This window comes from Dryas octopetala, chromosome 8, assembly GCF_963921425.1.
Source record: "Dryas octopetala chromosome 8, drDryOcto1.1, whole genome shotgun sequence".
NCBI classification, from domain to species: Eukaryota; Viridiplantae; Streptophyta; class Magnoliopsida; order Rosales; family Rosaceae; genus Dryas; species Dryas octopetala.
In genome coordinates this window covers 4434365-4461356 of record NC_141373.1, presented here as the reverse complement: position 1 = coordinate 4461356, position 26992 = coordinate 4434365, and the positions used below count along the sequence as shown (strand labels likewise).

General features: G+C 37.0%; 5 protein-coding genes across 5 annotated transcripts; 2 read left to right on the top strand and 3 right to left on the bottom strand.

The window, feature by feature from the left end:
* Positions 1 to 609: 609 nt before the first annotated feature.
* On the bottom strand, positions 610 to 3730 carry LOC147276258 (glycerol kinase). Its single transcript, XM_086253934.1, has 4 exons — positions 3357 to 3730; positions 2270 to 2910; positions 1333 to 1533; positions 610 to 943 (listed from the first exon to the last, which is right to left on the bottom strand). Exons 1-4 carry the CDS (start codon positions 3583 to 3585, stop codon positions 899 to 901), a joined length of 1116 nt encoding a protein of 371 aa, XP_086110060.1. The 5' UTR covers positions 3586 to 3730; the 3' UTR covers positions 610 to 898.
* Positions 3731 to 10117: 6387 nt separating this feature from the next.
* LOC147276257 (uncharacterized) lies at positions 10118 to 11261 on the bottom strand. Its single transcript, XM_086254673.1, has one exon. The coding sequence runs from the start codon at positions 11081 to 11083 to the stop codon at positions 10589 to 10591; it is 495 nt and encodes a 164-aa protein (XP_086110799.1). The 5' UTR covers positions 11084 to 11261; the 3' UTR covers positions 10118 to 10588.
* A 2613-nt stretch (positions 11262 to 13874) lies between these two features.
* LOC147276256 (CMP-sialic acid transporter 2-like) lies at positions 13875 to 17802 on the top strand. The gene is made up of 15 exons (XM_086254185.1): positions 13875 to 14074; positions 14157 to 14220; positions 14321 to 14354; positions 14457 to 14568; positions 14675 to 14754; positions 14932 to 15007; positions 15104 to 15204; positions 15523 to 15594; positions 15771 to 15819; positions 15940 to 15981; positions 16229 to 16350; positions 16534 to 16593; positions 16738 to 16786; positions 17138 to 17232; positions 17552 to 17802. Exons 1-15 carry the CDS (start codon positions 14048 to 14050, stop codon positions 17601 to 17603), a joined length of 1035 nt encoding a protein of 344 aa, XP_086110311.1. The 5' UTR covers positions 13875 to 14047; the 3' UTR covers positions 17604 to 17802.
* Positions 17803 to 19939: 2137 nt separating this feature from the next.
* On the top strand, positions 19940 to 21506 carry LOC147276255 (cysteine protease XCP1-like). The gene is made up of 4 exons (XM_086253089.1): positions 19940 to 20443; positions 20531 to 20766; positions 20874 to 21014; positions 21163 to 21506. Exons 1-4 carry the CDS (start codon positions 19966 to 19968, stop codon positions 21376 to 21378), a joined length of 1071 nt encoding a protein of 356 aa, XP_086109215.1. The 5' UTR covers positions 19940 to 19965; the 3' UTR covers positions 21379 to 21506.
* A 1659-nt stretch (positions 21507 to 23165) lies between these two features.
* On the bottom strand, positions 23166 to 26127 carry LOC147276254 (damage-control phosphatase At2g17340-like). Its single transcript, XM_086253527.1, has 12 exons — positions 25832 to 26127; positions 25668 to 25733; positions 25516 to 25582; positions 25338 to 25406; positions 25102 to 25242; positions 24704 to 24832; positions 24515 to 24601; positions 24140 to 24214; positions 23988 to 24065; positions 23788 to 23865; positions 23534 to 23596; positions 23166 to 23412 (listed from the first exon to the last, which is right to left on the bottom strand). The coding sequence occupies exons 1-12, from the start codon at positions 25999 to 26001 to the stop codon at positions 23329 to 23331; spliced, it is 1107 nt and encodes a 368-aa protein (XP_086109653.1). The 5' UTR covers positions 26002 to 26127; the 3' UTR covers positions 23166 to 23328.
* Between the last annotated feature and the right edge of the window lie 865 nt (positions 26128 to 26992).

Sequence of the window (26992 nt, the reverse complement as noted above, 5' to 3'; positions counted from 1 at the left end):
CCAATGGGTATCGGATACAAATTTTTTATTCCACTATCCATCACTTTTTTCCACTTTTTCTCATACTTGGGTCAGTCCCGAAAACTTATTTTGCGATGGTCATTAGACAATGTGCCTTATGTCATAATGTGGAATGAGAGGTGGGCGGCTTCAAAAAAGTACATTGCCCCCTATCATGTGCATCTGTCTCGTCTGGTGAAGTAGCTCATGTCACTTTTCAAGATCTATAAATAAATAATCACACTCAGACCCAGATTCGATTCCTTTTGAGCCCTTTGTGGATTTTGTCTGTTCAAATTATAAAAAAATCATATATGAGGGTTTACTAATAGCTGTTTGAACTACTCCTCCCACTCTCAATTCTCCCACTCTCAATTGGCAGATTTCTTTAGGTACTCCGTGGCCAAAAAAAAAAAAGATTATTTATGGTACTAGACTAGTCAGATTGCCCCTTGCATTTTGTCGAATGTTCCAGTCAGAATTTATTAATTAATTTATAGTGCATTCTCAGGGCCGACCACATCCCTTTGATTGACTAGAAAATGTAATGAAAAGATAGTTATACTGCATTCATTCTACTTCATTTTTTATCATCCCACGTCAGAGAAATGAGGTACAAAACACTAGAAGGCTGTTTTTAATAGATAACCCTGGAAACCAGTTGTATCCAGAGCATGTGGTATACTATGAACTTGAACAAAAAAAACAAACAAGTTTTGTACATACATGGTAGGCCATGTGCTGTGGATGGCTTATTGTTAACCATTTATTCAGATAGAAGAAAAGGAAAACAAAACTTAAAGCTACATTTCATATGAATCCTATATTTGTGTTTGAATTTGACTCAGCATTGCGATTAATGGCCCGTATTGAAGCTGATCCGAAATGTCATAAATGGCTATGTGCTCTTCAAAGCTGCAGTTTCACATGCTACTGAGATTTCCTGCAAGAGGAGATGAAATGATGTCAAATTATCATACACTTCTTTGTTAATGACCATGAAAAACTGTAAGGACCGATACTTCAGCTTTGATTTATGTGACCAAACTAAAACCAAAGTGGATTGTGCAGACTGAAACTATGATGTAAAATCTAATCTTATTGGAGCAGAAAAATAAGATTGACATAAATGAATTTCACCATGGAAGCCTGAAATAAGGCAGCAATATTCAAACATGAATAGATGAAACTGTCTATCAGAACCTATTTACTGTGATCAAGTCAAATATGTAGGACTGAATCCTTAGCTGGTTTGTTTTCATCATTGGATGCGGAGATGTAACATTAGAAATTCAAAACCATTAAGAATCTAGTCTATATATGCAAGCTTACCTTCACCATTGCTGTGCTTGAGAAGGTGCATCTTGATGTGATGGCACATCCATGATCTAACAGCCATCCCACCTCGCTGCAAGTATCACCATCTTCACATTCTTTTAGCGAACACCACAATTTCTTGGGAAGCAATATGAGGCCACTTTCATCTCTTACTGAATTCTTCTCGTTGTCATCTAAAAGTTCTTGAAGAAAGTTCTGTATTTACCAAGTTGACATTATATACCAATTAGACCATGGAGTTACAAGTTCTTCAACAAAGATTGATGTACAATTATGTTGAGCTAGTAACTTCAGAAGATTCTAACAAAAGATAATAAAACGTGACACAAATGATCAGTCAAGAACTCAATGCAAGAATATCTAAATGTTTCTTCAAGTGGAACAAAACATCGATTGTATATATACCCATATTCATCTAAACATGCTCAGATACATCCATCATACTGATAAAATAGCAAAAGTAAGTTCTGAAAACTCAACTATCCATCTGATTTTTATAACACCAATTGGTTTCAGCCAAATTACAACATGAAATGGTCTCCAGGAAAAATCAACTCATCACTGTTCCATTGATGATTGGTGAAAACTGGTATTGAAATAAATTTTAACAGCAGTCCACAGAAAAGGGTATCATAAGCCTTTAGTGACATCTAAAAATGTAACAAATTCAAACAGAATGTAATGTAAAGATTACAAACTTTGAATGTAATTCCCACAACGGCAAAAGAAAAGAATGAGCTGAACCTCTGCGGTGAGCAAAATCACAAACTACTAACCAACCAAAGAAGTCTTTTAACCTCTGCAGCATACTTAGTGAGCAAAATAGCACCAATCTTAACTATGGCACACAATTATATTCATGGATTTCAGCTTCAGTTCAGCATCATACAAAATATACCAAACCAAAAGAAGAAAGATTTACGTAACTCACATTTTCAGAGCCATTGAAATTGGCAACTGTACTGGGGCCCCGCCAAGTTCCAACAACTTCTGAAGCTTCCAATGCAGCTGTAGAAGCAAAAGCAGAATCACGGATAGCACATCCTCCTAATTGATCCCCATTTCTGAATGGCCCATACCACTGCTCACAAAAAGCTCTAATGTTCTGCAACGTCATCTTCGTATTGTCTATACGAATGGCCTGAATTATCCTCACACGAGACTCCTTATCTTGAGGATTGATCAAGCAATACTCAATCTCCAACAACTTATATGCACCCTTATCCTCAACTGGCCAGACGGCCACATAACATCCACTAGACTGATATGCAAAAGCAGAAACTCTGTTATTCACACCACCAATATTTTTCTCAATGACAGTGTATCGTGTAGCAGCATCGGCTTCACATCCAACTGTAGGAAGCAGCTCTATATTCTTGTACACAAGAGCGCGTTCTTCTGGGTCTGCAAGAGTGGGGCATTGAGTCTGCCAATCAAAAACCTTAACCTCCCACTCCCTGTAAGCTTCAGGTACAACATTCTCGGGAAGCTCGATTGGGTTCCCTTCATTTGTGAAGTCTGCTCCATGGCCATCCCATTCACCGGACACATTTCTGGCAAATTCGGACCACGCTTGAACAAATAAAGGAGATTGAGAAATTGAATTATAATGCATCACAAATATATCAAGTTAGCTTCTAAGCTTCATATATTTAACAGAAAAAAAATGAGAATTTAACCACCACATGTCTTATCCAATGTTTTTTTCATGCTATATTATAAACTGGGTATATAGTAACTGGGCATTTTAGACTGACAGCATGCAATTACTTTGGAAACAAATTATACAAAATATACATTTTCATTATTCAATTTCTCTTATGCTCTTCTTATCGGCTTCCATACAATCCAAACCCAAATAGCTTCAGTTGCTTTTTGAAAACTAAAAGGCAAGATGAAAACTTTTTGATGCTATATACAATAATCATATGCTTTTATCTGTACCCACAAAAATCTAAAATGAAAGAAGCAGAACCATTAGTATAGTCTTTGACTTAGAGGGCTTAGAATAAACTCACCACTGGCAGAAGTGGAAGTGGGATTGAACCCGTTGCTGCGGTCCTCCTGAAGATGGTGCTCAACGTCTGAGAGGGTGGTCTTGGTGCTTTGGACCATTTGACTGCTTGGCCAACGATTGTGTGTCTGTTGAAATTGAGGGTTTGAAAGCTTTTTATGAGAAGAAGGCAAGGAAGTACTTAAGCTCAAGGCTCTGGTATGGGGGATTATGCTGTTCAAAGCCAATGCCATGTGATCGGGTTTTGATATGCTATGGTGGGTCTCTCTGCTCTTATCCTCAGCCTCACCACACCAAGCCAAGCTGGGAAAGACAGTTATGGCCTTGTAGCAGGGCTTAGCTGCACAAACAAGACGATGGAATATTCTATGAATGTTTAGCAGTGGAGAATCAAAGCACTGGGAAATTACCAGGCTAGCCTCACTTAAACGGCGCCGTATAGGCTTATCTATTTCTCCCTTTTTTTTTTTGGGCCGTCTCAAGTTGGGTGGGCTAAGAAGTGTGGTCAAGCCCAACCCGATACATGTGCAGCTAAACTGAAAGTCTGAAAGTGCGTTGTTTTCAGTTTTCACTTTTAGTGAACCACTTGGATGAACTGACAGATTGGATCTTAATTAGGAAACGGACCCAACTGATCGTATTTTGTCTCTACTATTTTAGTAATTTTGTGGTCTCTATTTTTTTGCTTTTTAAGTCTTTTTTTTTTTTTTTTTTGGGGTATTTCTTTGTACTTGGCAATTTATAGGTTTTGGGCATTTAGGGCCTTGAGTTGAAAGCCTGAACCCAGACAAACCCAATAGAAGGCCTCAAGATTACCACTAAGTTGTGGTACTCGTTTGTTTTTATTTTTTCTTATTGGGGAGAATGGAGATTGAAGTTAGAAGTTGGAAAAAAAAATTTAGTTGTAGTTCTTATATTTCAAATGTACAAGTTTGAATAAAACTATAGAAAATTAGGATTAAATACTAAATATTAATAGTTTTTTAGTAAAGCAGTAAGACACTAATTTTTTTTAGCTTAGGTACTAACCTAGAATAAAACATTTTGGATTAGGTCACAAATCAGTTTGTTATACAGTTGTGACTGTCGAACAGTTACAATTGTAATTGTTGAACAGTCACATTTGTGACTATTTAAAATTTATAAAAAATCAAAATTTTTAAGGGTTTCATAATTTTGATTTAAGTTTGGGGGATAAAGTTCTATAACCCAAAGACTAAACATTAAAGTTTAAGCCTTGCAAATATTAAAAAAACAACAAATCAATAAAAAAGTTATAATTGTTAGACAGTCACAGTTCGATATAACCATGTTTTTTAAAATTGGTACCTAAAGTGAAATGACATAAATATTTTAGTAGTTAAAATAAAAAAACATTATAATTTGGTAGCTAAAGTCAATGCACCTATAAAACTATTTGTACCATATATTTAATAATTGCATTGCAAATCACATCTATAATAAAGGTACGCATTTTTAATGAATGTGGAATGTCACCTCTAATTGAAGAAAATATAATAAAATGCACTATTGGTCTACTTATTTTAATTATTTTTTCAAATTGGTCCACAATTTTTTTTTGTCTCACTATAGTCCAATATTTAATTGTCGTGTCCCAATATGATCCATTCCGTCAATTTTGGGCCGGGGCCGACCGTTTGTTTCTGTCACGTGCCCAACACGTGGGCTTTTTTTTAGGGCAAAAAAGTCTTTTTATTCCTACATTATTGCCACTATCTCCAGAATAAAAATTAAAACAAAAAACAAAAGGCTTATTCATACCATTGCCCCCTGTAAGATACACTTTTTTTCACTTTGCCCCCTGAAACTTAAATCCTCTCAGTTTGCCACCTGAACTTCGCAAAGTTGTTGCAAAAGACCCTATGCCGTTAACTCTGTCAATTTTTTCGTTAAAATAGCTGACATGGCACCTATATGACATGAGTGAGACCCTTTTTTAGTTATGTAAGATCCATATAGACAAGTAAAATTATAAAAAATTGACATGGATCTTATTATTTTTAGTTTAAAAATTATTTTTTTTGTCCACATGGATTTTACATAACTAAATAAGGGTCTCACTCATGCCATATAGGTGTCACGTCAGCTATTTTAACGGAAAAATTGACAGAGTTAACGGCATAGGGTCTTTTGCAATAACTTTGTGAAGTTTAGGTAGCAAACTGAGAGGATTTAAGTTTCAGGGAGCAAAGTAAAAAAAAGTGTATCTTACATGGGCAATAGTGTAAATAAGCCAAAACAAAAAAACTATCACTGCACCCTGCAGACTCCAAACCCCATCCCCACCGACAACGTCCATCCCATCCTCACAGGAAACCTTCCTCCCATCCTCATCGGCAACCTCCCTCTCCATCCTCACCATCAAATCCAATCAATTTCTCTCTCTCTCTCTCTCTCTCTCTCTCATCTCAATATTTTAATCAGGATTTTTCCCAATCCGAACCAGATTGAACAAAAAATTACGGCATCACAGCAGCTCCATGACCTCTAATCGCAGCCAGAGAACAAGATGATCGATGTGGTGGGTAGGAAATGAAAATGATCGGGAAGTTTCAGAAAAATGGAAAAGAAAAGGGGTGTCCATTGGGGGGGTGTTGCAGAAAGGAAGAAGAAAAAGAAAAAAGGAAGAAGAAGAAGAGGGTGGGTAGGGGTGTCCATTGGGGGGGGTGGTGGTTGCAGAAAGGAAGAAGAAAAAGAAAAAGATAAAAAGGAAAAAGATAAAAGGAAGAAGAAGAGGGTGGGTAGGGGTGTCCGTTGGGCAGGGGGTTGCTGCAGAAAGGAAGAAGAAAAAGAAAAAAAGGAAGAAGAGGGTGGGGTACGTTGTGGGGGCTGTTGGGCTTTTAGTTTCTTTTTTCTTTTTTTGAATCCTTCTCCTTTTACTTTTAGTTTTTTTTTTTTTAATTTTAGAGATTGTGGCAAGAATGTAGGAATAAAAAGACTTTTTTGCCATAAAAAAAAAAGCCCACATGTTGGGCACGTGACAGAAACAAACGGGAACAACGGTCGTTAGCCCAAAATTGACGGAATGGATCATATTGGAACACGACAATTAGATACTGGACTATAGTGATACAAAAAAACAATCGTAGACCAACTTGAAAAAATGGTTAAAATAAATAGACCAATAGTGCATTTTACTCAAAAAAATAATTAGATCGATTAGAGCCATATATATATCATTGTATCCTCACATCAACTAGGTCAAGATCATCAGTTGGTAATTTGGTATATAAAAAAAGGAGAACACACCATACTAATCTCTAAATTTTAAGGTAAGCGTCATACCAAACGGAGTATGTGACTAAATTAAATTGGATATCAATTATAGACATATGTAATGTGATGTATATAGCTAGAATATTGACATACCAAACGGAGTATGTGACTAAATTAAATTGGATATCAATTATAGACATATGTAATGTGATCAGGGGCGGATGCAGGGTGGGGTCAATGGGGTCAATTGACCCCATGAACGCAGAAATGCTGGGCTTAAGGAAAATTTTTTGACCCCATGAAGTTTGGGTCTTGGTGGCAGGCGCAAGGGCAAGAATGCATTCAATGTGTTTGTGTAAATGTCTAAACAAGAAAATAAGAACTAGACTGCAGAGAAAGGGGAAGAAAGGCTGAAAGGGTGAGTGACAGAGTAGAGCCAGACCAGACCCAAGGGCCAAGGCAGAAACGAAGGGCTGAAATGCTGAAGGCAACTCTCCATGCGCGCCTGCGCTCGCTCACAACGTCAGACCCAGAAACGTCATCACCCCCTGCGCGACTGCTCCCTCGCAACTGCCTTTGCTCGTTGGGTTAATTTTGCCCCCATAATAGTTGATTTCTGGATCCGCCACTGAATGTGATGTATATAGCTAGAATATTGACGTACATGATATTTCATATATGAGAGGTGGGAAGGTCTCACATTTTAATGTCTCAACCTTCCCTCTTCTCATATAAAATTTCACACTAATATCCTAGTTACATGTAATTAAGGAATTAAATTTCAAAAATTTCTTCAAAATTTTTATTTTTTTGAAGTTTCAAAATATTACTAAATTAAAATTGTTGAAATTTTGTGAAAAATTTCAATTGTTTAAGTATAAATTGTCAACGAAATTTGAAATTTAATTCTTTACATATGGCATGTAAGTACTTCTCTTATCCCAACTCTGCCACCAAACTCAATATAGTATCCTCTAGTACTACTCCGGCAAATATTTTTTTTTTTGGTTAACTGGGGGGTCAAAGACCCCAAACAGCAAAACTAGACATCAACCAAACGAGATTTACAGACACTCCGGCAAATATTAGTAACATGTGATAAGTGCTTATTGGGTGGCATGTCTTGTGGTCCGTCCTTGTAATAAACTAATAGTAAAAAAGAATAAAAAAACTGAGGATTGGCATTTGGCAGCTAAGCCATACCATTTGACTCTCTAACTGTTGAGTGACGAGTCGGTGCAATCATGGGATGCATGTGCTTCCAGGTTTGGTCAAAACTCAAAATACTCAAACCAATCATTTCTCTTCCCTTTTTATCATTATATGCTTGGAAAAAGAATGACCGTCAAAGTATATACACCGACAGTTTATACATGGTTGAGGTGAAAAACAAAAGAAAATCTGGTCCTTTGATTTTTCTAAAGAGTAAGTAATAAAGTGAAGTCCTTCAAATATCCACTATAATTACATTTTTGCATGCAGCACATTAACATATATGAACATGTCAACCCCACCATGCAAAATTGGCTACGAATTGTACAAGACTATACAGAGATGAGCTTTCATGGGGTAATCTTTGTCTGTAAAAGTTTCTTCATCATCTTTATTTGCTGGCAATGATCAACATACATCACCGACGCTCAAAAATTGTGCATTGGAATCCCAAAAATCAACTCAATCTTTGGCCTTTATTGCTTTATTTTTAGAGTACAGCTATTTGCATACTTTTTTTTTTTTTTTTTACACACACTTTTCTCCTACACACCCCCTATCTTCTCCCAAAATTTAAAATTTCTCTTTAACACACCCCTCAATTTACCCTAATACCCCTATTTTATACATTTCACAAAATTTCTCACAACACACCCCTTCACCCACCACACCCCATCAACCATACCAAAAAAAAAAACACACAGCCCCTCCCCCTCCCTCACCCCCGACCACCTCCCTCCCTTTCTCCTTCCCTCACCGACCACTTCCCTTTCTCTTTCCTCCTCGCAGCACCGACCTCTCTCTCTCTCTCTCTCTCTCTCTCTCTCTCTCTCTCTCTCTCTCTCTCTCTCTCCTCCCCGCAGCACCACCCTCATATCTCTCTCTCTTCTTCCGCAGCAGCACCACCCTCCGAACACCATTAAAAAAAAAAAAAATTTCAGTTCAGCAGGTTCGGCGGACCAGTGCCGAACTGGGCTGTTTCGTTCGGCACTCATCCGCCGAACAATCCTGTTATATTCGGCGGATGACTACCGAACCAAACAGCCCGGTTCGGCACCGGTCTGCCGAACTGCATTTTTTTTTTTTTTTAATGGTGGCTGGTTCTGGGCTTCGAGGTGGAAGACAAGGTGCTGCGGGCGGAGGTGTAGCAGCGTGTGGGCGGCGGCCAAGGTTGACGGTGAAGAAGAAACATGTGGCTGCTGAAGGTTCGGTGGGTGGCTGTCGAAGGCAACTCGAATGTTCGGTGGGTGGCTGCCGAAGGAAATCGCCGGTTTCGACGGATGGCTGCCGAACGAACCCGCAGGTTTCGGCGAATGACTGCCGAACGGCCTGCGAAGCTCATCCTTTTGGCAAGGACTGCGGCGTGGTCGTGCGAGCTGGGCAGAGCGAGGTCGGGCGTCGGCGGCGTGGTCAGGCGTTGGGGCTGTGTGAGCTTGGCATGGTGGTGGGCGCGGGGAAGGTGGTGCAGCAAGGAGGAGAAAGAGATGAGGAGAGAGAGAATGAGAGGGTAGTGCAACAGGGAGGAGAGAGAGAATGAGAAGGTGGTGCAGGAGGGTGGCGCATGCAAGGGGTGGTGCTGCGCACGGTGGTGGTGCTGCGCCGGTGTGTGCAAAAAGATGGGGTGTGTACGGGGGGGAGATGGGAATGGGGTGTGTGGGTGTATGGGTGAGGAGAGGGCCAAAGTGGTCTTTTTCTTTGAGTGTTATTTTTTTTTTCAGATGAGGTGTGTAAAAAGAAAAAAAAAAGGTGTGCAAATAGCAGCCCTCTATTTTTAATTAGCTACTTGTCCTACCTATTATTATAGATAGACAAAAGGCAAACTTACGCGTAAAAACACTCGAAATCGTATAATAAATATATTTTTATGGATGATTTTACATACTCAATATTTATCTTTTAATGAGAGAGTGGGTCGTAGAATATTTTTCGTTTCTTGGTATGTAAAAGCACTTGTGTAATGACCGAAAGTCTTTTTTCTTGAATTGCGCGCTGTAATTTGAGCTTATATGATGGATTTTGTTATGTGAGTGATTGTATGTATTTGATATTTATGCATTTAACAGAAGAGTGAGTTATAAGATATTCTTCGTTGACCCAAAAACAAACTTCACTCTCAAGGCATCCTTGGTCTTAGATCTACCAATGGAATTGATTTAGTATCACACAAATCCGAAGCTTCTTTCGTAATTTATAAGATTGATGAGGACTGAAAGCAAGGTCTCTATGAAGAAAGAAGAGCTAAAAAAAATTAATATTGCATTACTAGCTAGGGACTAGAACATAAATAAATTGAAAGTACTTGTACAAATTGGAACCTGCAAAAATAATTGCTTTTAATTAAACAAAAATAAAATAAAATAATAACAATCATATTAATTGGTAATTTGGTATTTACTAATTGAAAAATGCTGTCTAAGAACGTAATCGGTGCCGCCCCGTCCGGCCCAAGACCCGAGTTTCTTTCTCCGGAGCCCCGAGACGCCCACGAATATTGCAGGGAGGGAAAATCACTCGCTAACCAAAGAATGGATATTCGACCCGACCACCATTAACGACCAGAAACAGTACTTGATGAGATCTATAACAAGCCCACGTAATACAACAACAACAACAACAACCTAATTACAATCGTATAGTCTTCTTCATTTCACTGTGGAACATGAACATGAACAAGAACGAGAACAAAGAACATGAACATGAACATGTTACATGGTCTCAATCTTGAACCTTATTATTCCAGAAAAGTTCGAGCTGTGTTGGGTTGATTTCACACGTACCGTCGATTTTTCAGCCGAGCAGTTTCTTCGTTTTGGTTCCGTAATTGAACGAATTGTACGTTTTGGGGAGACTACCGACATGGTCCGAACCCATGAGTTTTCGGAGCTCCGACCGGACCTTGTAGAAAACGTGTCGCCAGCTACCTTTGTTGTCGGACCCGAGAATCTTTGTCTCCTCCTCGTTCATCTCCAGATCCTGAGCGAAAATGGGTTTTCGGGAGAGGATCCAGGTCCAGCCCCAGTCCCACCATTTCCTTATGGACCCGCCCGCGTACTCGCCCATGGCGGATACGGATCTGGAGCGCTGGAAGGCCCATTGGGTCGCCGGGGCGGAGATGGGCTGGAGCTTGAGAGAGAGGGAGGAGAGTCTGCGGCGGAGGCCCGGGGCTTCGTTCGGGTCCTGGGTCGGGTTCTGGGAGACTGGGAGGGCTTGGTTTGATGTGGGCATGGTGGGGAATAAGGTGCTGATTCGCTTTTGGTTAAAGCTCTGAGCAATGGAGCTCATTGAAGAAGAAGAAGAGAGGGAGAGAGGGAGGGAGAGAGAGAGGAGAGAGAGAGAGAGAGAGAGAGAGAGAGAGAGAGAGAGAGAGAGAGAGAGAGAGAGAGGTTGAAATGAAAATGTGGGTTGTGGGTGTTGTTTTAGAAGGTGAGGTGGTGAAGTGTTGCGTTCACAGCTGCATCACAGCCTGGTCTTATTCGTTTTATTGTGGTGGGTCTTGAAGAAGAAGAGGAGGAGGAGGAGGAGGAGGTGGTGGTGGGGCCCCTGGCTATTATACTCAATTTTCTGTATTTACAGCATTTTTTCTCCTACCTCTCTGGAATGGTAGGAGAGTTTCTCATCTTGAGAATTTATATAACTTTCTCGTGATAATTTGAGTTCTGTGTGTTTTTTTTTTTTTTTTGGTATGGGATAATTTGGGTTTCCTCCAAAATAAAATAAGATCTTGATTTGGGGTCATTAATTTTGTCTTGAGGGGAAGTTTAGTTTACTTGGAGTCATTAAAGTCAACTCTAAATTAGACATGTTTCATCAATTTACCATTAAAAATTAAATAACACTCACAAATATAGTGATTATTTGTTTATGGCCGGTCAAGAATACTTTTAAAAATCGACTAAATTTCTCAATTAGAGGTAAATAACGAAGGAGTAATGAAACTGGATCATTCCTTATATTTAGAGTACATGTCGGAAAAATTAATTAAAAAAGAGTATATATTGAAAAATAATTACAAGAAACATAACAAATTTGGAATGTCTAACAATAGATTTCGAACACACGATTGTTGGTAGTCCAATTAGAAAGACCGTAAAATTACCCACAATGCACCAAAATTCGATCCCCTTTTCCTCAACTCAAAAAAAAAAAAAAAAAAAAAAAGATTTTGAACACAAGCATCCTGTCAACACTAAAAATATCAACATGTAATCTAAACTTTGAAATAAAACTAATTTTACTACATTTACTAATATTGATTAAATTGTTGTTTTTATTTCTCGGATAAAGATAATGACTCATTTATATAAGTAAATTCTAATTGTATAAAAGACGTAATCAACAGCATGATAATATTCATTTTATGCTATAACTTCTTTAATGATCCTCCAACATTCGAACTTTCATTCCAAGAGTTTGATGCTTAGTCTTTTATTACTTTATAGTAAGGCTAAGAGTTTGAACTCTTATTCTATTTTTGTGCAACTTTTCTGCACATGATTTAAAGTGTAAAACCCCTAGGTATAAACAAACGGTATATTTAGCCTAAGTGTTCGATTAATCTCTCTTAAAAAATTTGACACTTTGAAATTTTTAAACATACTAGAATGCATATTCTTGTTAGAGAAGCACATTTTTGTTTGTAATTTGTACATAGAGAATAAATGTTATACCTGTAATATTGGTTAATAATAAAGAAATATTGCTGGCTGGGTTGTTGGCATTGTTGCTTACCCAATAATTGTGAGCATACAGTGATCATTAAACATAAATACATCGATATCTTTAGTTACCACAAAGCGTAGGGCGCAATTTTTGGTCTGTAATAGTTGATAATTTCATATAAAATAAATATGAAATCACGATAATTGGAATACGAGTAGGGAAGGAAATTGAAATTAACGTGGGGAGAAGGCATCTAAGTACATAGAATCATACATAGTATATGGGGAGGAGCCAGAGTGTGAGTGCAGCTAAGGGACCACTTTGAGTATTTGAGTTGTCGGTTGTAAAGTCTGGATCTGCTGCAAATTGCAATTCACATATTAATAATAAATAAAAATACATACCATACATACATACATTCCCATTCATATTCATAAATCATAATCATAAGCAATTCCCTCTCTTTCTCTTACATTGCTTGCAATTATGCAAATGTTGTTTTATAAAATAAAAAGTAATAGCCAGCTGCGTCATGCTAATACTAACATCCTAACTTACATTAAATACCTCCAAGAATCTTGCATATATGACTTCACTATATACTTTGTGTGGATTCTAGCTCATCAATAGTAATTTGGACCCCCTCCTTTTATTTTGGCAATTCTTCCATCTTATTAGTGTCTAATGATAAAATTTGAAAACCCATTACCACTCTTACATAAAGATTGTCAATTTGCAGGTTGAGAATTAACTATCATTTGGTCAAATGGTATTTTCTCTAATTCTTTGTATTTTGTTAAAGAAAATCTTAGATTTAGTACCATAGATGCGAGTTTGATACATGTTTGTGGAGTTATCCATTACTATCTCCATTACTATAATGTTATTACAATGTTGTAAATATGAACTACTTGTAAATATTTCATCGTTTGTCAACAAGTTAAAAGAAGAGGATCTAAATCAAATTCATAGACCATAAGCACAAACACTTGCATGACTTGCAATTTCAATATAAGACATCTATCCTTGTATCAAGTAAGGATTGGGAATGAAGATTGGAGATTGAAGATTTTTCTTAGTAGGTGAGAATGAACATAAATGATTTTCTTGTCTGTCCTCAAAATATGAAGACATTAATTGAAAATGATGCAATAAACGTGTTTTGTAAACCATTATAGTGACAAGTTAATTTCAACAAACATCAAGACATCGCTATAAACTTTTAAAAACAAACCCCCATCCCCTCTGTATAATTTTGTTTTGGACTGAATCCATTTCCGTTTCTCATCGGGCTTGGCCTGCTTGGGCCACATTCCTTTTGGGCCCAATAGAAGCCCGTAGCGAGGATGGTTCAAAAGCCTCGCAAAATGACCTGTTGCCGGCCTGGTTCAGACCCAAGAGAAAGAACCGGGTTCATCTCGAGACGACGTCGTTTTGTTTGCTTTCTTCTTGATTGAGTCGAAGCGAGTTTTCCAAGTGGCTCAGTGTGCACTCCTTCTTGAGCCCAGTTGTGAGAGTGGTCCGTTAATGGCTTAAAGATCTGAAAGTGGCCAAAAAAACACCAAGAAAAACGAAGTGAGTGTGAAAATGGAGTACAGGAAACTCAAGGATCAGGTATTTTCCATTTTACACTATCAAATTTCTTCATCAAACCTCAAATTTTCAACCTTTTCATTCCCATCTGATCCAATTTCAGGATCAAGATGGAGATTCAGTACCTGATGACATCGAGAACTTACGGGGAAAACCAATTTCTGCTGGTACTTTGAATTTTTCTTCTCTTTTTCTTCAATGCTTAAAAATCTCAATCTTATGAGTTGAAGCTGATGCTGAATTTTGGTGTTCCACTGAATAATGCAGCGACAAGTTTGGCAGGGGGCAAGTGGAAGCGCAAGTATGGCAAACCCATTTTCTATTTTTATTCCAAATAACGCAAATTTTTGTTCTTTTTTGTTTTTTGATTTGATTTGTTTGTATTGGGTGAATTGAAATATAGGTCAGTTGTTACTCTGGCTTTGACTGTTCTTACGAGTTCACAAGCAATATTGATTGTGTGGTCGAAACGAGCGGGGAAGTATGAGTATAGTGTTACCACTGCAAATTTTTCGGTGAGGACTGAGGCAGAGGAAGTTGAATTCTTAATTATATGTCAATATTTATAATGGATAATGTCTGTTTTACGTGAGTTTCAATGGGTTGTCTTTTGGGAATTAGGTGGAGGCTTTGAAATGTGCATTGTCACTTGCTGCCTTGGCACGAATCTGGAATACTGAAGGTGTTACTGAAGATAATAGGTAACTTGTGCATTGTTATCAGTTTACAGTGTGTTGTAGGAGAACTCAACTGTATTCATTGTATAATGTTTTGTGTATTGAGGAACGACTACATAAGGCAACTTAAGGGGATTTAAACCCGAATTTAGATGGAATTCTTATACCAATTATTTTACATGTATTCTGTCATTGAATTAGGTTGAGTACAACCCTGGATGAAGTTATCGTATACCCCATTCCTGCAGCACTATACCTAGTCAAGAATTTGCTTCAGGTTGGTTGCATAATGTGTTTTCTGTTTGTATCAGTAAGTTTGGTCTTCTTACTTCTTGAAATGTGATTGTATCTACTGTTCATTTTTATGTGGCAGTATTACATCTTTGCATATGTGGATGCTCCGGGTTATCAAATACTGAAGAACCTGAATATCATTAGTACTGGTGTTTTATATAGAATCATACTCAAGAGAAAGTAAGCATTTTTACCATTCATGTCAGTGTTTTCCCCTTTTAGCCGGAAAATATTTCTGCTGACCCCTATACAGATCAGTTGTTGAAGGAAAGACCATTTGTTTTTATTCTTCTTTCCTTTTATTCAGCATTGATACAAAGGAACACAGAAAATGAAAAAAAGACATGGTTCATTGCTGGAAAATTGCAAATAGCATCCCCTTATAAGTAAATATGAACTAAGCTAAGATGCCTATGGCTGTGTGGCTATATACTTGCACTGAAGATATAAGCAATCTAATGCTTATTAGATTTTGTTTTGTACTTATATTTATTGCAGGTTAAGTGAGGTTCAATGGGCTGCTTTCATTATACTATGCGCAGGGTGCACTACGGCACAACTGAACCCAAGGTATCATTACCACACTTTTTTTATTGTATTTTCTGATTGTATTTGTGCTGAGTTTGTCTCTCAGTTATGTATGAAAAGCAAAGTGTATTGAGCATTGTTTACCACTTTTTAATCTGTATATTTCATAGATATCAGCTTGTGTTATTCAATAAGTTGTTTAAAATGGCTTTTTGCAGTTCTGATCATGTTCTTCAAACTCCATTACAAGGTTGGGTGATGGCCATTGTGAGTTCTCAACATTTTTGAGACTCTTAATTTTTTTTTTTTTTTTTGTGTGTTTCCCCTCCAAAAAGCTTTTAGAGCTTGCAATTTTTGTTATCGTAACAGTTAGTAATTTATTTACAGGTCATGGCACTTTTAAGTGGTTTTGCGGGAGTATATACTGAGGTAAATTTTTGAGTAAACAGTTCTGTTCTCAATTTCATGTTTTAAGCATCATATAGTGTTCAAATTATTTTCTCAACATACCTAATTTTATCAAACTTGGGGTTAAAGTTGGTTTTTAATGGCTTTTAGAACATTTTGATTGATAATATACAGAACCAGAACCCTATTAATTGAATTGATTGTGAGTTCTTCTATGATTGCTCTAGACAATCTCTTATGTTAATAATCTTGAATGTGGTATTGGCAGGCCATAATTAAAAGGCGCCCTTCGAGGAATATAAATGTGCAAAACTTCTGGTTGTATGTCTTTGGAATGGTCTTCAATGCTATTGCCATAGTGATTCAAGATTTTGATGCAGTGGTGAACCGGTAATTTAAACTCTTCTCAATTTCTGATTCTTCTCTTTTGATAGTTCCATCTCTTAAGCAATTTTTTTTCTCACCTCATTGTTAAAAGATCCCTTCTTTGAAACTGTGTTTTCTGCTTACTAGTTACTAATAATTATATGTATGGATTCCAATTATATTTCTAAGTTATTTGTCTATATTCAGGGGATTCTTCCATGGATACTCTTTTATTACAGTTCTCATGATTCTCAACCATGCACTCAGGTATACAAGATATTATGAAAATATACTTTTTGGCATGAGCAACATTATTGTAACTGTTGATTGGTTTCTATGATGAATGTTCTAATGCTCTCTCATTTTCCAACTGCACCTCTATTCAATTTGCTTACATTGCTTCATTTGCAGTGGCATTGCTGTGTCTATGGTTATGAAGTATGCTGACAATATTGTGAAGGTAAGACATGGCATTAAAACTTTGATTTTGGTGAGACATTCACTACTGTTTTACAATCATGCCTGGGCATACTATTATAATATTCTTTAATTGATTTGATTAAATTATGAGAAATTAGGGTTTTTGGTAGAATGAATTCATGATTTCTTCATTCCTCTTATACATCTTGGTTGGTGTTAACAACTTGTGTACATATCTTTGGCCCTGTTAAGAAGGAAGTGAAGGGAGGGGTACAGTCTTTTTATTTCTATTTTTATTTTCTGCTGGCCCTAGTTGTGGTTTGTTGGAATTACACCATGAACATTTCCTGGCCTTTTAGGGTTCCAATCTTAATTTAGCTATGTTCTGCAGGTGTATTCTACTTCGGTAGCAATGCTTCTCACAGCAGTTGTTTCTGTGTTTCTATTTGGCTTTCATCTATCCCTTGCCTTTTTCCTTGGCTCAACGTAAGTTTTCTGTGCTCACATAATATACTTTCTATATTATATCATCAAATTGAATCCTAGAGACCCATTTAGTTCTGTCATGTGGCATGGAATATGCATGGGGTTGGGACTGCCCTGGCCTTAAATCAACTTGCCAAAAGATATTGACAATTTATTATGAAATGAGTAGCAGTTTGGGTTTCATCAATATTTTTTAAAACATTACTTTATCTCAAATCTTGCAATTTGCCACATTAAATTACAAAAGATGGAAACATCAATTTAGCCATCCTGAGAAATACAATGGTGTGTATGCTTACTTCAATTCTGGTGTTTCCAGTGTTGTCTCTGTTGCGGTATATCTGCACTCAATTGGGAAGGCACAAAGATAGTGGTGACTTCATCTTGCCATCTCTGCTGTCAGTGTAAAGGCTTATGTTACTGAGATATTTTTGTCTTCTTTTAAATTCTCATTAGATATCTTGAATACTGATTGAAAAATCAGATTAGATGATAAGGAACATGCTCTTCTCCTGTAATTGTGTTGCAATTCATTTAATATTGAGTGTGAGGTTCTAGTTTCTGGTAGTTTCTTCAAGTTCTTTGTAGAGTTTAATTTACGTTTAGTTACAACTACTAATGTGATGAGTTCCACTTATAAAACGTATATACTCAAAATTTTTTAGCTCTCTGACTTGCTGGTTTGCTGAGTATATCCTCCTTCTGAGTCTCATCATTCTCTTCTTCTCTAATTCATCCAAGCGGTTTCCATGTATATGTAAACAAAAATGTGTTTTATTTAAGTAAATGATAAATAAGTCTACTCTATACACCAGAATGTTAAATCAACTCACCTAATGTTCGCCAATGTTAAAAGGCCACAACTTTTTTAAAAAATGACAAAGAAATCAGCGTTTTAAAATGGAGGCACTGATTAAACAAGGTTGCCTCCTTTGTCAAGCACTTGGTGTGTCCATATTTTTTCTATTTGATACTAAAATGATTGTCACTATGTAACAACGGCAATTAACAGTGGTAATGTTTAGAAAAAAAAAATTAAAAATTGCCGAGCTCGACTTATTAAAAAGCAGGTCTATCACTGTATTTTTTTTTTTAAATGATAGACCTGCTTTTTAATCGGGCCTTTTTTTTTTTTGGGGTTTTAAAAAAGGCTCAAAAAACTATTATGTGTAGGACCTGAGTATTCAATTGAGTTTTAAAGTGACCTGAGATATTTTTGTCTTCATTCATGTATATTTAAATAGATATCTTGAATCCGATTCAAAAAATCAGATTAAATGACAAACAACATGCTGTTCTCCTGTAATTGTGTTGCCATTCATTCAATATTAATAGTGTAACTGTGTAAGGTTCATAAACAAAACATAGTGTAAGGTTCTAGTCTCTGGTAGTTGCTTCAAGTTTCTTTTAGAGTTTAATTTACTTTTAGTTACGACTGCTGATGCAATGAGTTTCATTTGTAAAACGTATCTAATCACTCTTTATTAACAAGTTTAGAGTTCTCTGACTTGCTGGTTTGCCTGACTGAACTATTTGAAGGGCATTACTGAAACTAGGTGATGATTTCTTCTTGGCCAAAGAGTATGAACTGATCTGTATAAAATTACACCTTCTAATTGCTATTGAGAGGTGACTAGTTTGGAACTTAACTACCATCACTACAATCAAATTGTACAATGGTTGGATTCTATCTCGAATGTTCCTAGTTTGGAACTTACCCACCGAAATCAAATTTTGTACAATGATATAGATTCTGTTTTAAATTTTCAATGTGCCTTTATGGGCAGCAACAATTGTCTGGTTTTGCTTCCATTCTGTACCATACCAGATTACAACTGTTTTGTGTTCAAGGTCGGGCAATTATGTGCTGAACTTTAACACCCCTTAGAAACCAGGCATGGCTGACTTGGGGTTTAAGGAATCAAACTAAGTATTACACATGGTTCCCAAAAAAAAAAAACAAAAAAAAAAACCTTCAGTAATTGTTGGACAAGTTTGACCGTTCTGGTGACTCAATCATTTTTTCCACCGGCCAGTAATTCTAGCAATATGTCCCTTTGTCAAAATAGCCTGAAAATGTATTGCTTCTACCTTAGGCTTCCAAAATAAAATAAAAAAACAACTAAAAAGAAATTTAAAAAGTTTAAATTTTTGGACACACTCCATTCCTAATACAAATCATATTGAATAAGGCATCATTAATAGAGATGAACCCACCTATACAAGTAGGTTATATATCTATTAAAGATGTATCTACTATGTGATAGGTAAATGTGGTCTTAATAATTTTATTAGCTTCTTAGTCCGAGATTAATCAGATTGTTGATGACCTATTAATCTAACATAATGGCACATAGCTAATCTTTGAGATTTCAAGTTTGAGCTCGGACAATATTAGAGAATGGTGTATAATTTATACCTAACAATTAGCAAAAGCACTAAAAAAAAAAGGGAGATCGTAGCTTTGTTCAAATCTTCTACACAACAACTCACTCCCACGTTTGTGAAATCATATACTTGAATACAGTTTATGCTTAATCAAATGAGCATGCTTGGGACAAAAGCCTGCCCAAAAGAACCAACCGTAAAGACTCAGTATTGTAGAAAACAATTGACAACCACTTCACTTGAAAGCAACCCCATCAAATCAAAGCTATATAAGACCATCACATCCCCTCCTTCACATTCACCATCAATTCCTCTCTTACCTCTCTTCTCTCTTGTTGAGCACCAATGGCTTTTTCTTCCTTTTCTAAGGTGACCCTTCTGGTCTTCCTTGTGCCTCTCTTTATGGGTTCTTCTCTGGCTCATGAGTTTTCAATTGTTGGTTACTCACCTGAGCACTTGACTTCCATGGGCAAGTTCATTGAGCTTTTTGAGTCATGGATGTCAAAGCATGGCAAGATTTATCACAGCATGGAAGAGAAGCTGCATAGGTTTGATATCTTTAAAGACAATGTGAAGCACATTGATGAGAGGAATAAGAAGCTTGATGTTGATAGCTACTGGCTTGGGTTGAATGAGTTTGCAGACTTGAGCCATGAAGAGTTCAAGAGCAAGTATTTGGGGCTAAAAGCTGAGTTCCCAAGAAGGAGAGAGTCTTCTTCTGAAGACTTCACTTACAGAGAATTTGATGTGGAGCCATTGCCCAAGTCTGTGGACTGGAGAAAGAAGGGAGCTGTCACTAATGTCAAGAACCAAGGTTCATGTGGTATGTGCCATTCTCTCTCTCCCTCTCTCTCTCTCTCTCTGTGGTGATCAGGTACTAATGAGTAAAGATGACAATTTCATAATGCAGGTAGCTGTTGGGCATTTTCTACTGTTGCTGCTGTTGAAGGCATTAACCAGATAGTCACAGGAAAGCTAACTTCCCTCTCTGAACAGCAACTGATAGATTGTGACAGATCAGTCAACAGTGGCTGCAATGGGGGTTTGATGGATTATGCATTTGAGTTTATAATCTCCAATGGTGGGCTTCACAAGGAGGATGATTACCCCTATCTTATGGAAGAAGGCACTTGTGAGTCAAAGAAGGTAATTAATATTTAATTGGGTGCATAATGCTTTACTTCTTAAATCAAGTTTAGCTATCAGCAGAGCATGGCTGTTCTTATTGTTGCATTTGGTTTTGTAATCTTCAGGAAGAGTCAGAGGTGGTGACTATAAGTGGTTATCAAGATGTGCCAACAAATAATGAAGAAAGTCTCATCAAGGCATTGGCTCACCAGCCTCTTAGTGTAGCTATTGAGGCCGATGACAGAGATTTCCAGTTCTATAGTGGGGTATGCTTATCAACTGTCATATCATGTGGTCTGATAATTGGTCCATTTAGTATTACTTATCTATTATTCAGATAAAAACATTGATTCACAGTTTAATGTCTACAACACATTTTTACTAATTATTGCTTATGGATTGTTGGTTTTGCAGGGGGTGTTCAATGGGAAATGTGGAACTGAGCTAGATCATGGTGTAGCAGCAGTTGGATATGGGTCATCAAAGGGGTTAGACTACATCATTGTGAAGAACTCATGGGGACCAAAGTGGGGAGAAAAGGGCTACATAAGGATGAAGAGAAACACAGGGAAACCTGAAGGACTCTGTGGCATCAACAAAATGGCTTCATATCCCACCAAGAAGAAGTGATCAATTAATATGAGTGTCCATTGATAACCAATATCTTTGCTTGTTTTCTTCTCTATTGTTGCATTCAAAGAGTGATGTATTTTCATTTGTATAACCTCTCCCTTTACGTTTATCAATAAAATGGCTAAGAGATTCATGAGAAATACTTCATATAATTGAATACACTAATTACGATCAAAATAAACCTCCCATTTCTATTGGCAAATAGCAGGTAGCGACATCCAGAGGGTAGATAAGGGTCCATTTCCATTTGATAACATTTTTGTTTTTGTTGTTTTGTTTTCAAATAGGGATCATTATGTCCACTTATATACAAACTCAAGACAAATAGAATACACAAACCCAAATATATAAAAGCCTCCACTTATAATGTCCTCTTAATAGTCATCTGGTCCATATGCTTTAACATGCCATCCATACAAAGACTGAGAGTGTTGGCCCTTCGTTGGACGAAGATGACAAGCATAAAGTCACCTCTTTCTCTATGTCCTTCAAACTCAATGAACACATAGGTTCACCTTCCTCCTCTGTAGTTCTAATTCGCCCCCAGTTCTTAAATGTCTGTGTTTGTAATTCGAAAAAATTGCAAACCACTGTTAATGGCCTGAGGATCATACCTACCATTCTGATTTCTGATTAAAAAATAAGAAGTTATGATAACTATACAAGCTCACATGGTTGTTACCACTCGACCCACAACTTATTTCTAACCTTTTCACCAATGTGAAAATCCACTCGACCTGCTAATTAAGTCACCAACAAAAATTTGCTGAAAAGGTTAGACATAAGTTGTGGGACGAAGCGCTGGTGAGGGCTTGAGGTCTTGGGTTCGAACCCCAGGATATGCTCCCTGCTGCTTTTTAATATATATGTATATATTATTAATTGGCCGGTCCGGTTTGCCTTGGCTAGTTTGTGTAGGGAACCGAAACTGGTTGGAACCGGTCCCAACTCTTCCCAGGACGAGGTTTGCATGCCACTTATGTTATAAAATTAACAGGACATCACCAAGTTCAAATGAATTGCACATGCATTTGTGGAAATCGGGATCCAGACAGAAATTGATTTAAGTTGTTGTAAATAGGTCTTGACATGAGGCTAATTTGGTTATCCTTTGTGGCTCAATACCTACAAAATCAGCTCTGAATATGGGGACATCAACTTCATTAGTAAGAGAGGAAATTTAAGAAAATCTTTGTATGTTTCTATGTTCTCAAGTCCCTTTGATCATCTCACATGGTGATATAATTTGACTATTTAATCTATAGACTGCAAATTTTGTGCATTCTCTAAGTAGGCTGAGGCTGAGTGAGGGTGGTGGTGGTGGTGGCGGTAGCAGCCATAGTGGCGATGATGGGTGAGCCTGGGGCTTCCTTTAGGTGGGCGAGTGGGTTTGAACATAAATAGGTATAAATGGGAGTATTTCACTCCAATATTTTACAATTGGACAAAGCATGTAATAGAAAAGTATAAATGGGTATTTGCACTCACTAGTAATTCAATTCAAGGTTAATGTGTAACAACCATGTGAGCTTGTATAGTTATCATAACTTCTTATTTTTCATCTATTAACTATATATGATCAGAAATCAGAATGGTAGTTATGATCATCAGGCCATTAACAGTGGTTTGAAATTTTTTCGAATTATTACAAACGCAGACATTTAAGAACTGGGGGCGAATTAGAACTACAGAGGAGGAGGGTGAACCTATGTGTTCATTGAGTTCGAAGGACATAGAGAAAGAGGTGACTTTATGATTGCCTTCTTCGTTCAACCACATGTATGTGAGAATAAATTGCCATGTTTATTATTATCAAGAGGGCTGACTTTCAAAGTTGGAAATATGTAAGTTCTTCCCAGTCGCTAAGAAGACCTAATACTCCATGTACTGAAGGACTTAGAATAAACTGTGTTACTGTGTTAGGAGTACAGACAAGAATCAACATTATCAACTCAAAAGTACTTCATTGTATTTGAAGACGCAATCATAAAGCCGTCCTCCTAGAAACTGGGCAACCTCTGCATGCTTCACCTGTAATAAAGACAGGGGGAGAAGGAAACAGAAGTTGCACAAGATTAACATAATGCAGAAAGGAATGCTCACCAACTTAACTAATCGTCACAATCAATAATAATTCTAGTAGAAACATTACCATTCCAATCTTAAGGGAATCACACTTAAATTGCGCATAAAGATTTGTCTCTATCCCACGACCCTGTGAAAAGCAATATAAATTATATAAAAATGATGGAGACTGTCATTTTAAATATTCAACAGAGTCTATAGATGTTCCCACTTTCAATTTTAATCTACACGTAACTTGGTCTTAGACATAAAGTAATCAGTTCAATTTTTTAAGTAAGAGCCAATGCTAGTAAGAATCCAAGAAAGGTTCCTGGTGTTTACCATCCCTTCCAAAATAACTAGGTCTGCGTCACTGGCCAGGTAGGCAAGCTCTTGTGACACGCATGTAAGATCAATAACCTGCAAGGAATTGAGAAGCCAAGAAGGCTAATGTTATACAGTTGTAGCAATAGTGATAATCCTGTAGCAAACTCACATCAATTCAACATGTGACAAAAAAATAACAACTTCCATTCCCTTACCGGCAAATCATTACCAGAATTGGCAATGTACAGATTTGAAGTATCAACACCCTTGAGCTGCCCCTTTTTGTCCTTCAACTGGTAAATTTCCACTTATAATATCAGAATCAACAATGATTTTGCATAAACAAAATTCTAAAGTTTGCTATTACCTTAGATATTATTTCAACTAGTTCAGGGTAAGTTACATCATTGATTGCAGGCAAGTCATTAGCTGCCAACACAACCTGCATAATCAGAAAGGTAAGCATGTGAAAGAAAAAAAAAAAGAGGTTTCATAAGGCAACTCATTCAAAGAGCCCTCGTGAAAGCAATTTAAAATTTATGGAAAAGGAAAAGACACCAGCACTCATAATGACATTTCATTTCCTGTTGCAATATGGCAGGGAGATGGTGTAACTTTAGAAACGCATGCTAAATAATACTAAATATTTGGCTTTGGAAAAGGATTATTTTAAAAAACTTCTTGGCTTTCTGCCATAAGAATCATATGTATTGCACATGAGAAACCAGATCTAACTGCAAACCTGTGTCCCACGCCGGAGTAACTCTCTTGCAAATGGCAAAATACCCAAAATAATATCTGCACCAGAATTGTCAACAAATATAACAGCCTGTGAAGACACAAAAAGGATAATTGGTTAATACATAAGAAGCATACATAATGGCATAACTTCTTCCAGAGATATCTATTATAGCATACACATGAAACTTGCCTTTTTCCAAGATTTCTTGCTCCATTTCACTTTGAAAGCGTCCAAGTCATCGATAACCCAAGGTCGAGGGACAAGGTTTTGACAACTAGCTAAAAAGGACATGCCATCCTTTGAGAAAACTTCTGCAAGCTTCAAGATATATAAAACAGTAAATGTCAAGTAACTGCCACTAAAAGCACTTGTAGAAATGAAGTATCTCTTGAGCACTTGTGTTACAACAACCATATTATAATGCACATTCTCAAGAATTAATATGACATAAGTTCACATGTAAACTTTGATGCTACTAAATCCAACTACTGTAGTGGGGAAGTAAGGCTTAGTTGGGTATCAAATATTACTGCTAGTTCTTTGACAAGTAGACAACCTGTTAGACACAAAATTCGAAAATTGCATACCTGTGCAGAACCAAGATCAAAGATGTTTCCAGCAAATATTCCCCTAACCAAATTCTCTAAACGCTTGCCTTCATCTTCAATAGCATCATTAAGATCCACTACATTCTCAAATAGGGATATGGCCTTTGCATTCTCTTCATCCTGAAGTGTTTGATCACATTTCGAAACTCTGAGTCAATAAATTACACAATCAACTGGGAAGGAAAGTATTACATATCAGCTAAAAAAGCACCCACCTTGACTTTCTTGAATATATCTTGGAACCCCAACTCCCTAAGGATTTGCTCACGAAGTCTGCAAAGAAGCTACAGTACAATTCAACCCCAACAAAAAAGGAAATTAATTTTGTGCTCGCAAATTGCAATGCAACACCCAAGTGGTAAGTAATTAGATTAAACTAAATTTTGTGCTTACAACGCAATCAGGCGGGCCACCGTGACTTTCAGGGTCCTTCTTCAAGTCCTCGAGTATTTCAGCATACCTTTCACAGTAAAAAACACAAACGCATTACAGACATTTAAAAAAACCTACCTCACAAACCACCACAAACAATCAGTACACTCTACCTCTGAGCAAATTTCTCAGCTTTAACCGGAGCATCGGGCACTGAAGCATCAGTCTCAGCTCGTTTCCTGCCCCAAATCAATCAAATTGATTAAGAAAACGAAGTGGGTAATTAGGGATTGTGAAGTTGATGATGAAGATGGTGATGAATACTCAGAGTGATTACTTGAAGGAGGGGATGGAGTTGAGGAAGAGGTCGATCCAAGCGAGCTCAGTCGGGGTTGGCTTCCGAGGATTGTCGGAGGGGAACCTGTAGGGGATGGTGGAGGCTCTGTAGTTGGATTCGATCGGTGTCGTCAGCAATGGAAATGCAACCAATTCTGAAGCGCTCTCCATCTTCGTCTTCTTCTTCTCTCCGATTTCAACTTGTTGCTTCTCCGTCGTCGTTTTATACACACACACGACAACTGAACAAAAGCGACAATGCGTGTGGGAATGAAGACGAGGAGACCAAAAAAAGAAAAGAAAACAATACTACAATCTGAATCTGCTACTCAATATTGTTTTTTTTTTTTTCCAAATTATTTTTCATTCACTATATTTTTTTTACTCAATTCACATATTTATTTTAAAGGCCATAACAAAGAGACCACGTATTTTTTTTATCAAATATTTTATGGGATGAACTTAAAGTTGATATCTGAGAGTACACAGATAAATACTCTCAATCACTAAAATTATAGACCCTTTATTAAACATTCGATCGCATTGATTTTTGAGAAGTTATACATTTGTGACAGTATTGATGCTCTAGTATTCTACAATTAAAACTCTAGATATTTTTATAATAGATATCATTCTTTATTAAAAACAAAAGGGTATATTCGTATCTTATAAAGCTTGCTACCATCAGCTCAATTTTTCTTTTCTTTTACTATTTTATCATATGATATGATAGGTTTGCATAACATATGCACCCTTCTTTTTCATCAGATGGTGATAAGATGCTTTACATAACTTATGCACCTTGAGTGTACCTAAACACTTCCTATTATTCACAGCATACTCAAACAACAAAGTTAACTTCAAAAATTCTTTGATATTGTACAATAAGTTTGTTAAAAAACAAAAAGATGATGTTGTGTTATTACTGCTGCTTTGTTATAGGTCTAATCATTAGGCCTTATATTTTAGTTTAAAATATATTTGACACAAAAGTATGTTCATCTCATTGTCTTTGCTAGCAGCCTAGCACAGATCTAAAGATAATCAGTCACCAGAAAAACTCAAAATTCTTCATGTTAGTGCAGAGTTCCTGAAACAGCATTTCAATCCAACATCAGTAATTTTCAAGTGGAAACTAATAGGACCTCGGTAATCCACCTAA